The sequence below is a fragment of the Perognathus longimembris genome, chromosome 3 (genome assembly GCF_023159225.1).
Source record: "Perognathus longimembris pacificus isolate PPM17 chromosome 3, ASM2315922v1, whole genome shotgun sequence".
Classification (NCBI taxonomy): Eukaryota; Metazoa; Chordata; class Mammalia; order Rodentia; family Heteromyidae; genus Perognathus; species Perognathus longimembris.
Genome location: NC_063163.1, coordinates 118,937,581 through 118,950,772, shown reverse-complemented (window position 1 = coordinate 118,950,772; position 13,192 = coordinate 118,937,581). Strand labels below are relative to the sequence as shown.

The 13,192-nt window shown below is 54.8% G+C and overlaps 1 protein-coding gene across 1 annotated transcript in view; it reads right to left on the bottom strand.

Moving 5' to 3' along the window:
* Positions 1-13,192, bottom strand: part of Tecta (tectorin alpha) — a 67,333-nt gene that overhangs the window by 28,775 nt on the left and 25,366 nt on the right. The window contains 3 exon segments of the mRNA XM_048344012.1: positions 4,409-5,010; positions 9,937-10,510; positions 12,175-12,767. Of these exon segments, the coding sequence (XP_048199969.1) occupies positions 4,409-5,010; positions 9,937-10,510; positions 12,175-12,767 (1,769 nt within the window).

The following is a 13,192-nucleotide window of genomic DNA, read 5'->3' as shown; positions in this document are numbered from 1 at the left end:
ACTCGATGACATCTCGTGGATACCGAGCTTTAAAGATGCTCAGGCATAGGACCAAGCAGTCGATCGAATGCTTGAAACCCTCCCCCGGGCGCAAGCACGTGACAGCGAGCCCACGCATCCCACTTGGAGCTGGTCCACGGGCTTCTTCCACGCCAGGGACACAGCAAGGCAGTGGCCGACTCAACGCTCTCATCTCTGACACCTTACAAAGGCTGACTCCACCTCTAGCCCCGGCCCTGAACCTCTCCCCAAGACTGAGGAATGGAGGCGGAAAAAGAGCCAAGAGAGAGGTCAGAGAGAAAAGAGGAGGTCCCACGGGCACCAGGCTCCAACGATGCTACACTCCCTCTGCAAAGTGGCATTTGCATGCAGCATTTGCATACAACGCGAAAACTTTCAATCATCTCTAGATTATCTATAATACACGATCCGATGCAAATGCTATGCAAATCGTGTCTGTTCACGTCCACTACAGAGACAGCACGAGCGGGTATGGAAGGCCGGCTGTGTTGGGAGTGAGATCGCAAATCAGTTTCAGTAGCGTTTGCTTACTCTTCAGCCTCCTCCCTCCCGGGCTCCGCTGCTCCCCCCACCCCCAGGTCTGCATGGACGGATGCCTCCGTTGTCCACAAGTCCTCCCCTCCCTGCCGGCCAAGCAGATGTGCTCCTCCAGGTTCCGGTCTGGTCACCCCATCCAGGAAGCCCTTCTGGAAACCCTGCCAAGGCAACGCCTGCTATGTTCTCGCCCTCTCCCATAGGTGACATCTTTGCAGACCGAAGGCATGGGTGAGCCTTTTAATTTGTTTCACATTCATGTTTGATATCGTACGGCAAGAAGTGTTCATTTCTTGGCACAGGTTAGGAGCAATGCAAGCTCGAAGAACTGACCGGCGCCAGAGCCGTGCTCTCCTTCCAGGACCACCAGACCGATGGTGAGTGGGGAGGGTGCCGGCTGGGCGGCCCCTCCCCCAGCCCCCTGTGGGCCTGCGCCAGGAAGCGGGCGGGCAGCTGTGGGTGGAGGCCGTGCTGCCCAGCGTGGCCCCCTCCCCACGGCCCCCTCCCTGCCACGCCCCTCGTGACCCTGCCTGCTCTGCCCATTGCCTCTTTATTTCCCGCTTCCTTTGGCTTGGTGCGTTTTTGCCTGCCTGAGGAGCCGCTGAATGCCGAGAAAGGTCAGTCACAAGGAGTCGCTTCCATGGCACCCTCCATTTCTGAGAGGAGCAGCGACGGCCTGGGGCTCTGGCCTGTGTCTCCTCCCACACTTCACCTCCCACGGTCATGCTGACGGCCATTAGTCTTGGACTCAGGGAGAGATGACTAATACTAACATCAGGAGGAAAACAAATGCAAATCATCGACTAAGCAGATCCTGTAATGCACATTAATAATTCAAACGGTGAGATCTATCCCTGGGGCCCTACCAAAGTGGGGAAAAAGCCCAGTGGATCCTGAACTGGGTCTTCTTGTGGGAGGGAGGTTGGAAGGTGTCTACTCCATCCTGAGTGTGGACACCGGGGACTTCTGGGCGACTGAGAAGGAAGGGCCCCAACAAGGTATCAGCTTGCCCTCCTGGACGTGCATGTCTCCCCAGCTGCCCCCTAAATGTGGGTGGGGATGTTGTCTCCCCAAAAGACACACCGACACCATAGCCCCTGGTGTGTGACCTTTCTTTGTACGTAGTGTCTACATAACTGTAGTCAGGTTGAAATGAGGTCGTAGGGGATTATCTGAGCCCTACATCCAATGATTAGCATCCTTGAAAGGAACGGGAGGGATGTACACAGAGAAACGGAGACGTGGAGGGGCGTAAAGACAGGGCGGAGTCACACTGCCAATAAAGCAAGTAATAGTAAAGATGCTGGTAACCACCAAAAACTAGGAGAGGGACGTGGGGCCAACTCTTCCCTAGACTTCAGAAGGGGCACAGCGCTGCCTTGAAGATGAACTTCCAGCTTCCAGAACCACAAGGGAGTAAGCTTCTGCTGTTCGTAGCCACCTTGTCTGGTATTTTGCTACAGCAGGCTTATGACACCAGTGTGTGTCTTTTCTACGTAGTCTATGTGAGCTGAGTAATTCTCTTGACTTGAACAAGGAACATGTATCACGATTCAGGGGCAGGGACCAGGCCCACAAGGCGGGCTGACCCAGGAGGGGCTGAGCCTGAAGTGGAAGGGAAGGAGAATCAGGAGTCAGGAAGAAGCTCCTATGAAGAAGACCACATGGGCTGGGAATGTGGCCTAGTGGCAAGAGTGCTTGCCTCGTATACATGAAGCCCTGGGTTCGGTTCCCCAGCACCACATATACAGAAAACGGCCAGAGGTGGCGCTGTGGCTCAAGTGGCAGAGTGCTAGCCTTGAGCAAAAGGAAGCCAGGGACAGTGCTCAGGCCCTGAGTTCAAGCCCCAGGACTGGCAAAAAAAGAAAAAAAACAAATAAAGAGGACCACACGAAAACAGCAAGTGTTCATGAACTTCCAGTGAGCTATACGTGCAAACCACTGGCAAGGGCGCATGAGACTGCAAATATCTGTACACCTGAATGTTGAAAACATGTGACACCAGGCAGAAAAAAAAACAATTGACAGTAGGTAAAATAGGCAGGAGTGCCCAGGGCTAGATTATATTTTAGAGGAAAAGAAAAGTCCTGAAAGACAGAATGGTAGAAGGGAGGTAAATGTCAAAGGTGTAAGTAACCGTATGAAAATCCATACACAGAAGGGTGAAAATACATCAGATGAGGCCTGAAGGAGAAAAGGACAAAGATGACGGGAGCCACGTGGACACAATGATGGATGTGTTTGTTTTAACCTCTGATGAAAATGGAGCGGAGGGGGCGTATTCTAATGGGCAGCTTTGATTACTGAGGCCGCGGCTAGAAATTGAATGTGGCTAAAAGTTGGCCTGTTACTAACTAGCCTTGTAGGCTCAGCCACTCTCTCAGATATGCCGAACACGGAAGAAAGGGGTGGCCGTTTGACCTCACCCACTCAGGAGACAAGTACTTCTCGAGTGTCACTCTCTGAGGGCCCTTTACTGTCATCCGATGTAAGGATGAATTAGGTGGGGTTCCTGTCCTTAAGAAGCTCATGGTTAGAATTGAGAGTTAGATGTGGGGGAAAAGGCACTGTGACTAAAGGTATAATGGATACGGAATAAACTACTGTAAGAAATCCTAAGAGGAACCACAGCTGGGCTTTTCTCCCCAAGAACAGGAAGACGAAAGGGTAGTGAGACGCTATGAAGGTCCACTTCACTGACGGGGCGAGGGGCGATTGTTCAGGAAGGGGGATCTCTCTCCATGCCACAGAAGAGTTCTCAAGCAAATCCCAAAGAACAAAAGAAAGCAGAAAGGGCACCCGGCAGCTCTAAATGTCACTTAGTTTAGTTCAGCGTTGCTCAGAATATCAAGATCAATGTATTCAGGATGCAAAGGAGTGCCCCCGGAGATGCTAAATTTTGACACAGACCCACGAGGATCTGTCAAGAAGGCTGACACTCGGAAATTGGCACCCCTGAAATGTTCCCACAGAGGCCGTGGGCTTGCTTGTTGTACAGCATTTTACATCCTGTTGAGAAATGGTGGTGGTGAAGCGGAGCCTTCCCAGTGAAAGGGGCTGCCATCATGAAGCCACTCAAGGGGGTCACGGAATTCTCTCAGCACTCCTGCTCGTGTCCTCGTGCTCAGGGGTGCCCTGCAGGTGAAAGGGTAGGGAAGGTGTACTATAGAATCAAAGGGCCTGAAAGCCAGGCGAGGAAAGAGATGGTTAGGAGAGTCCCTGCAGAGCCCTGGAACCCAGGAGACTCTGGAGCTCCGGGATGCCGACGGGAGCCATTGGGAAGGCTAGGAAAGGTGGGAGAGACCAGAGCTGGAGAGGGAAGAGGGGAGTGAGGACAAGAGCGCATGGGAGAGGCCGAGTCTGTGTTAGGGGTGCGGCCACTTGTGGATGGATAGCTGAGCGATTGCCTGAAGTCCCTCACACGCTGGTTGCAAATTGGGATTCAAGTGGGGCTGTGCTCTCGCCAAAACACCCTGCTATAAGGTAAACGGTGTGTTTCCAGAGCTATTTCGACTCCTAATTGGGTTCCTGAGACTTAGCCAAACAGTTTTTCTCTGTGTTGGCCAATCTTGGTTGTCAGTTTGATTGAGAGATGCCTAGGAGTTTGCTAATTAAATATATAATATACGGATATAGAGTATACGGACATCCTATAGTAATCACATATTATATTATCTATGACATACCATTATGAATCAGTTCTAATATATGCATATACACTAAGTATTCTTAATGCACATTAACTTACTGTCTTTCTGCACACTGTAGATCGCCTGCTTCGGCGGCGGCGTGGCGGCTGGCCCGGACCCCCGCCCCCCGGCGTCCTTTCCCAGGTCACCCGCCTCTCACTCACCAGCACGGTGTGTTTGTAGGCGCGGTGGATCACAATGCTGTAGCCGAACACGGTCACCTCCACCTGCTTGACCCACAGGGCGAGGGACGGGTCCCGGTCCTCGTTCCTGGCCGTCACGACGAACTTGGGGAAGGAGTCGGAGCTCGGTCTGTTCCCTGTGGTGCACAGGACGAGCGGGCAGCTGGACTGGAAGTCAAAGGGGTAGCCGTCAAAGGTGAGGTAGTGGCCGTAGCCGGAGACGATGCAGGAGGCGTCGGTGCGCGCCCGGCAGCCGTACAGGCTGCCCTCCTCCATGCAGAACTCCTCGTCCCCGCAGGGCAGCGTCTCACAGTGGACGCTGTTGTCCGTGCCGTTGCAGTAGCAGAAGATCTGGCAGTCCTGGTCCACCCAGAAGGTCTCGTTGGTGGCCAGCTGGTGCCCCTCGAAGTTGCAGCCGCACCGGCTGCGGGGGACGCACCGGCTGCCCTGCAGGGCGTAGCCCTCGTCGCACTGGCAGCCCTCGGAACAGCTGTCCACGCAGATGGGGCCCAGGGCCAAGGTCTCGCACGTCTCGGTGCACGTCACGCACTCCTCAAAGTGGCTGTTCTCCGGGCAGTCCAGGGCTGAGGGGTGTCAAAGAGAAGAAGGGCTTGAGAAAGGGGCAGGGAACACAGACGGGAGCTCGCGCGTGCACTTGCGTGTGCCGGGACCCGTGCGTGCTCCCATTTGTGCGGCTCGGCGAGCTTCGTGGAGTCACGTGACCCATGCTAGTGCCTGGCCTGGGCTGATCAAAGGCCAGGGGAAGCCCTTGCTCAAGGCTCCTCTAGCACGCATGGCTTTCTGGGGGTCAGAGTCTGGGTCTAGGGGCCAGTGCTGAGTACCTGCTGCCGGCAGGCATAGGGGAACCTAACCTCAACCACGTGGGTGGCGGTCCCTGTTCGGCAGGTCAGTGAGTAAGCACCAGGAAGGGCGCCAAGCAGGGCTTCAGAGCCAGACCCTGCAGGGGTTAGCCTGGGCTGCTACACAGGAGGTGTGGTTTGGGGCCGCCCTGTCCTGGGACTGTTGCTGCCTCCACTCTGGCTTCTTAATGGCCTCGAGCTTCCGTTTCTTCTTTGGCTAGAGGAAGGCCATCTCTGCCTACAAGGATTGTCCTGAGGATTAGCCAATCTCATCCACTGAGTGCACGGTGGAGGCTCGGGGAATGGCACCCCCTTCCCCGTTTGCCCTTCCTTGTCTCTCACAGATCGGCCTTATGGAGATATTGTTACTCTACCAATCGGTTTCGTGTCTTTGTTTCCCATGTCTCTTTCCCTACTATCCCAGGGTCCTTCCTCCTCACCGCATTGCATGCAATCGCCTCTACCCTCTCTGCTCTCACTCTCTTCCCGCCTGGACAGTCTCCTCCAAAGCCAAATCCCACCCACACATCAGCGTTCCATCTCAAATTGCATTTCTGTCAGGAAGCCTTCTTCAAGAGATCCGGTCTCTGCGTCACAAAGCTCAGTACACAAAACAGCACAAGCCACCCGCGTGGGGTTGTACCAACCTGCGAGGATTGTGGGTAAGCGACCCCTGTCTCTCTACTAGTTTGATTGGTCACAATTTCTCAAGGACAGAGACAGAAGACAGCAGAGCACAAGAAATCTGCCTATGAGTCTGTGTGGTCCAAAGATCTGCAAAAGCTCCCATCATCTCTAGAAAGATAAACTCTTGCCTTTGGAACTTTCTTTGGCTCGGATACAAACCATCATTCTGCAGTCGTGTCTTACAATCCAAGGTCATGAAGGACACTACAGAGAAATAAATTGCCTGGCTGTAATCGCGTAGCCCGTGAGGACCAAGTCAGTAGTTCTGCACTGTGTACTGTAAGCCAATCTTCTTTTCCTCTGGGCTACAGGACTCTCTCCATTTCCGTTGACTACAATAGCGCACGGCTTTGGAGTTGAAGGCTAGTTCAGCAATGATGATATATGACTGCATGGAGGGATTTTCACATTTGTCTCTAAATTATGAATGTTGTAACAGTGACTGCGGGTTTATGGTGATAGCAAATAACATGACTTATTTAAATGGCTCCGGCTTTATGACTTATTGTGTTGTCTGAATTTGTCTGAAAGTCTGGAACACACAGACGCGGAGTCATAAAACTCCCCCCAGCCCCCGAAACGACTCTGAAATGACTTAATTGGGCAGCCTGGCTCTGCCAACCGGAGGGACGGTGGGAAATCTCTGATGGCAGAGGCAGTGCTGACCTCTCTCAGGTTCTGAGAAGACGGGACTTCGGTGTCCAGTGGCTGCCCAACCCGAGCCCCCCTTCTGCAGGACCCCAACCACATAAACCCCTTCGTGCCTGGAGACCGGAGTGAGCAAGCGTGCTCAGCCACCCCCCAAGACCCAAGCTCGCGGATGCCGGCCTGGCTCTCTGCCCAAGGAAGCCATATTCCAAGTGGCCTAGAAATGCCCTCAGGAGAGCTTCCTCCACTCTCCCCCCGCCCCCCTCCCCCCCACACCCCGCTGGCCCGGGAGGGCGGAGTCATCGCTGGTGCACCGGGTTAACATGGGCCACACTCCCGCCACGCCCTGCTCCCGCAGCACAGAAGCCGCTCTTCCTGCCAGCACGGTCAGTCATCCAAAAGGATGGCCTGCCAACAACCCGCATCCGGCACGGCAGGACTCGGCAGTGCCACACCACGCAGGAGAGGCAACCGGAAAGCTGGGTGTGCAGCGGGGGAGGAAAGCTGGAGGTCAGATACGGGGGACGCAGGGAGGTCCACTTGGGAAGGTATTATCGGATCCCAGATGAGGCTGTCCACAGAAACAAGGAGGCTCTCCCATTGCAGGTGGCATTCTCGAAAGGACAGCATGCTCCCCGAAGCCAGCTCCAGGAATCCTGTCACCCGCCGGGGCGGGTGAGGTTCGGAAGTGATGGCCACCCATCCCTCTGTATGCGCTCTTTGTGCTTCCCAGGCTCAGAAACCAGAAACTCTAACAAGTATGGTGTGTGTGTGTGTGTGTGTGTGTGTGTGTGTGTGAGAGAGAGAGAGAGAGAGAGAGAGTTCTTCATTCTGTTGAAAGGGACTATAGGCAAAGCAAAGATACATGGAGAGCAAGGGGTACCCCTTGCCAGATGCTAGTTTGTACTAAGGCCCTCCGCAATAGGAAACAGAGCCTCTTAGAGCAAAGGCTGATCACAGCCTGGGGAGAGAAGGTTACAAGATGAAGGCAGAGCATCTCATTTCATCAGAAAGTGCAGAGAGAGAGAGAACACACAGGAGCCTGCTTCAATGCCCAGAAGCCGGGGATTGAACCATTTTAATACCAAAAGTAATTAATGGGTGTCATATGAAAGATGAGTCATTCAAATGGAGCTTGTGTTCGTACTGATGGTAAGAGAGAAGAGACAGAGAGAGGAGTGGATGGACGGAAGGGTCGGTTGGCAGACAGGTGGGGGAGGATGGGGGTGGGCTCTTAGTGATAATGGGATAATGGCTACTCACTGGGGTAGAACTGGAAACGTGTCCATTTGTAACCACAGTACAACAGATAAAGGCAAGCAAAAACTGGCAAAGAGCACGGAGACAAGAAGGGGGGTGTTGAGGAGGAGGAGCAGGGTATTCACGCAGTCTTAAAGTGCCTCCCCACTGTCTGCTTGCAAGGGCAAACCCAGGGGGCCATTTGACAAGGCCTTGGCGGGGGCCCGTGTGAGCCTGGTGCTGAGGGAGGCTGAGCACACACGTCCATGCAGGCTGGGATCCCAGAAGAAAGCCACGCAGGGCCCGTGTGGGTGAATGGGCAGGGATGCGCGGAAGAGGCGCGCTTGGGAGGAAACATCAGATCTACACGGAGGGTCATTCTGTCTTAGAGAGACCGAGTCATCCTCAAAAATGCCAGCGGCATGGAAGACAAAGGTAAGGGCAAAAAGGAGACAAAGATGAAAGGAGTAAAGACGCATGATGATAAAATGTGCCAATGCGTGATTTTAGGCTGGGGGGGCGGTACGACGGCCTCCCTCCACCAAAGCAAAAGCCATAAAGGACACTACAGAGCCCACTGACAACATGAGAACATGGTGTTAACTGATTGTGTCAGTTGTAAGTTTCCTAACTTGGATAACTGTAGTGCGGTTATTTTGCAAGAAAATATCTTTAAACATACACTGAAGACCTAGGGGTAAAGAAGTGCTTTCGTTGGGATCTTAACGTGCACTCTGAAGGCTAAAGGGTGCTGTTGGGAGGTGCTGGGAGGTGATAAGCAGGGTGAGGGCAGTCATTGGTCATTGGAGCTGTCTGTCATTGGAGACCGTGGAGTTACAGTAGACTGTCATTCAGGAAGCAAAGAAGGGCTTTGCGCTCTCCTCTGCTCTTCACTATGTTTTTATTTTTTTATTTTTGGCCAGTCCTGGGCCTTGAACTCAGGGCCTGAGCACTGTCCCTGGCTTCCTTTTGCTCAAGGCTAGCACTCTGCCACTCTGCCACAGCGCCACTTCTGGCCGTTTTCTGTATATGTGGTGCTGGGGAATTGAACCCAGAGCCTCATGTATATGAGGCAAGCTCTCTTGCCACTAGGCCATATCCCCAGCCCTCTGCTCTTCACTATGATATGTTGCTTTGTCACGGCCCCAAAGCAAGGAGGCCGACCAACTATGAACAGGAGGAGCCCGCCATGGGCCAAAAGAAGCCCTTTTCTCTTTACAAGTGGGTCACCTCCATTGTCTGTGATAGCAATGGGACACAACGGGCGCGAGTCACTTTTAAGCAGTGGGAGAGAGAGAAGATGGATTATCCACTACCAGGTTAATGTGGGGAATATTCTTGCAACTTTTGTGCCACTTTCAAATTATTTTGATGGAAAAGCCGAACAACAATTAGGAGACAATGGAATAGGAGAGAGAGAGAGAAAAAGACAAAAGAGGGTAAAAACGTGTCAGCATTGACCTGGGTCTAGGCCAAAGACTTTGGCGAAGACCCATGCGTGCTGAAGTCCACCCTCTGGGCTACTCCCTTCCTCTTGGGCTGCTCCCCATAAACAGCTGCATTTGGTATCGTGTCTTTCCAGCCTTTATTCCAACGACCCTGAGTACCGACACTGCCCTGCAAGAGGGGTCACGGGCTCTGGGGACAGCACGAGGAGCCAGGGCCTCAGAATTCTCCTCACGGTCACCGCCAGGTTTGTCTCAGGGCCGGGTGCTCTTCCCCCTCGCTACACACAGGCTCCTGACCAGCACTTCTTATCAGAGTGACTACATTCCTTCTTTGCCAACGGAGCAGATGCCCACGCAGACATCGCCCGACACGGCACCCGCGCCCTGGACGAGCTCAAAGCACAAGCCAGGAGGATGGCTACCTGGTTTACAATTTGAAAGCAAGTATCGCGTAGGAATGGGAATGAAAGCCGCAGAGGGTCAGGTTTGGGGTGATGGATGCCCTTCGGGGTACCGTGTACCCTTTGAGCTGGGTCCCCCAAGAAGTCCTGAGTAAGAAGGTGAGGTGGGCCGTGCCTCCCCCTGCCCCCCCGCCTTCTCCCCTCCCCCCCATGCGGCCCCAACTTACGGCAGAAGTCGTAGGTCCGCCAGGGGCCCACCTCCACGCCCGCGTTCTTGCACGCGCCGGCGTAGCGGGCCACAGCGTCGCAGAGCTCGGACACGTTGCCCCCGCTCTGGCACAGGCGGAACAGGCAGGTGCGGTAGTAGGCGGTGACGTTGACCAGCCCGTGGCACTCCAGGAAGGAGCTGTTGGAGGGGTCGTTGATGATGCCGCACCGGGAGCGGCTGCGGTAGAACTTGAGCAGCTCCGAGTCGTTGTTGCAGGCCTTGAGCAGGTCCCCGCACTCGCCGTTGCAGATCTCCTCGAACGTGGTCCAGCTCTCCAGGAACGCCGCCAGGTTGTCCGTGCACTTGCCATTGGGCAGGCAGAACTCGTCGCTGGCGTTGGCGTTGAAGAAGCCGCACAGGCCCCCGGTGCAGTTGAAGTACGCGGTGGACAGGCGGATGGACAGCAGCCCCGCGTCTGAGTACTGGACGGTCACCACGCCCTTGGATTCCACCGTCGTGCTGTTTCTGTTGCGGTAAATCTCCAGCCTCCCCGAAGGATGGAAGAAGGGTAATTCCACTTCCTGGCCGTTCACCTGGAAACCAAGCCACGCATCATCAACCGCAGACACACGCAGAGGACCCCGGCTGGGGGCCGAGGCTCGCCCCACTGACTGCAGTCTCCCAGAAGAATCCAGAAGCTGCTGGTCTACAGAAACCATGGCAGATGACAACTGCTTATTCATGGGATCCTTGTTCCTTCCTTCCTTCCTCTCTCCCTCTCCCCCATTTCTTTTATCCTTGCTGGTCCTGGGGCTTGAACCCAGGGCCTGGGTGCTGTCCCAAGCTTTTGTGCTCAAGGTTAATGCTCTACTTCCTCTTTCTCTCTTTCCTTCCTTCCTTTCTTCCTTCCCTCCTTCCTTCCTTCCTTTCTTGTCAATCCTGAGGCTTGAACTCAGGGCCTGGGTGCTGTCATTGAGCTCTTTCTGATGAAGGCTAACATTCTACCATTTTGAGCCACAGTGCCATTTCCAGTGTTTTGGTGATTCATTGGAGATTAAAGTCTCATGGACTTTCCTGCTTGGGTTGGCTTTGAACTCCAATTCTCAGATCTCAGCCTGCCAAGTAGCTAGAATTACACCAGCACCTAGCTCCTGTTTCTTTCTTTTGAAACTAACATTTGCTCTTTGTTTTCATGTCATGTAGACACTAAGCTAGCCCTAAACAAAAACTAAAATTGCCTTATATATCTAGCTCCCTTATGCACCTGTTTTCGGTTTTTTGTTTTTGTTTGTGTTTTCTTTTTATAAATAATTCTATTTTCCTCCCTACCTTTCGAGCTCCCTTTCCCTCCAGTTCTTACCTTTCCTTTCCCTTGAGGCGTATAGAAGATATCTAATGAGTTAGCTGTCCACCCACTTACCTATGTCCTGAAACTCTTTACTAAATTAATTTCTACTCATCTGTCAGTGGAGTGAAAACACAGCCCTCTCCACGGGCAGGTGTGTGATACTGAGTGACTTCCTTGGGTTGTTCTGTGTTGCCGTTTAGTCTCTAAACAGACCTAATGGGATGCGATGTTCGATCGGGAGAAGAGGGAGTTTCCCTTCCCACATCCCCGCTCTGCTTCGGTCAGCTGTGGAACGCTCACTCAGCCCTTTGGGATCTTCCTAGGAAATTGAGACATTGGCCTTCACAACTCCCAAGAACCCTTCTAGAGCTAGTGATCTCGGAGCCTGAGCATCTAGGTCATTAGGCCGGGTCAGTGCTGGGAGATAGCAAGACAAGCCCCTCCGCGCCACCCCACGTGCAGAACAGCTACGGGCGGGAGAGTTAGTACAGTACAGGCGGGGGCTAAGAGCGCGGAGTTTGGAGTCCGCCCGCTTGGGCTTGAATCCCATTTGCTGGCCGTGTGCTCCACCTCTCTGCGCCTCAGCTTGCTCACGTGTAAAGTGGGGAGGGGGCAATCGTACCATCTACCTGTTGAGATTAAGTGTACTACTACTTAAAAGCAGGGCTTGGAACGGCGCCTGGCACACGGCAGGCTTCGGTCCGCATTTCCTGTCACAGAGAGCGAGTCCTCCTGGGTCGGGTTCAGCACGCTCCGGCTCCGCTCCGCGTTCGCGCCGGGTGCTCTTACTTGGTGCCGATCACTGGGATGCCCTCCAGCCTGGAAGCCGTGTCCTCTGGAGCACACGCTGGTGGCCGCGGGGGGCAGGAGGGCGAGCCGGAGACCCTCGCGGGGAGCCAGGAGCCTTACCTTGACTTCCGAAGCCCCGACGCCGCCTATCTTGACCTCCTGGTCGGCCACCAGGACGCGGAGGCCCCGGAGCCAGGCGGGCCCGGTGTCCGGCTTCTTCTTGTTGATGTCGATCTCCAGGTAGTCGGGACGGTCGGGGCAGGTCTTGAGGAGGGTGTAGGAGAAGTCGGAGGGGAAGGCGTAGGCGGCGCCGTCGAAGGTGCGCAGCACCTGGTTCTGGCCGAGCAGGCACAGGGTCTCGCGCGCGGGGAAGCAGCCCCGGTAGCCGTCCTCGACGGCGCACACCTCCCCGCGGCGGCACGTCTTGTTGAAGCAGTAGACGTCGCCGCCCTCCTCGCACAGGCACTGCACCGTGCAGTTGGCCGTGGCCCAGAAGAACTCCCCCATGGTGTAGTAGCGGCCGTCGAAGTCGCAGCCGCACTGGTGCAGGGGGACGCACTGGCTGGTGCTCAGGACGAAGCCCTCGTTGCACTCGCAGCCCTCCGTGCAGGGCGTGGCGCAGTTCCGAGAGGCCGTGAGGTCGGAGCAGGTGTCCGGGCAGCTGCTGGTGCACACCGAGTAGTGGCTGAAGCTCGGGCACCTCACCGTGGACGCTGAGGGAGCGGGGTGGGGGGGGGAAGAGAGGGGGATCACAGGTGAGCGGACCCCCCGGGGCGCCCCTCCGGCAGCCAGCCGGCACAAGGACCCAGAGGAGGAATGGTCCTTCCAGCCATTTAGGTAGCACCGTGGTGAAGCCACAAGAGAGACCCGGCGCGGCCACTTTCCTAGGAACTACAGAGCCGCACCGTTGGATTGTGGGATTTTTCCCGGGGTGGGATCATCTCCACGGAAACTTCCAGTGTGCTGTCTCTGCTCGACTAGATAGATCACTTCTCGACCTGGAGCTCCATCTGGTGATCTACAGCCATCTGGGTGTTTTTAGGTCCTCTGTGCACGGGCTCGATGAGCCAAGCTGATTTTTAAAGGGCACGGCTCGTTCTTAGAAGGCAAGAAACCCCACTTCCTGGAGGAATCAGCA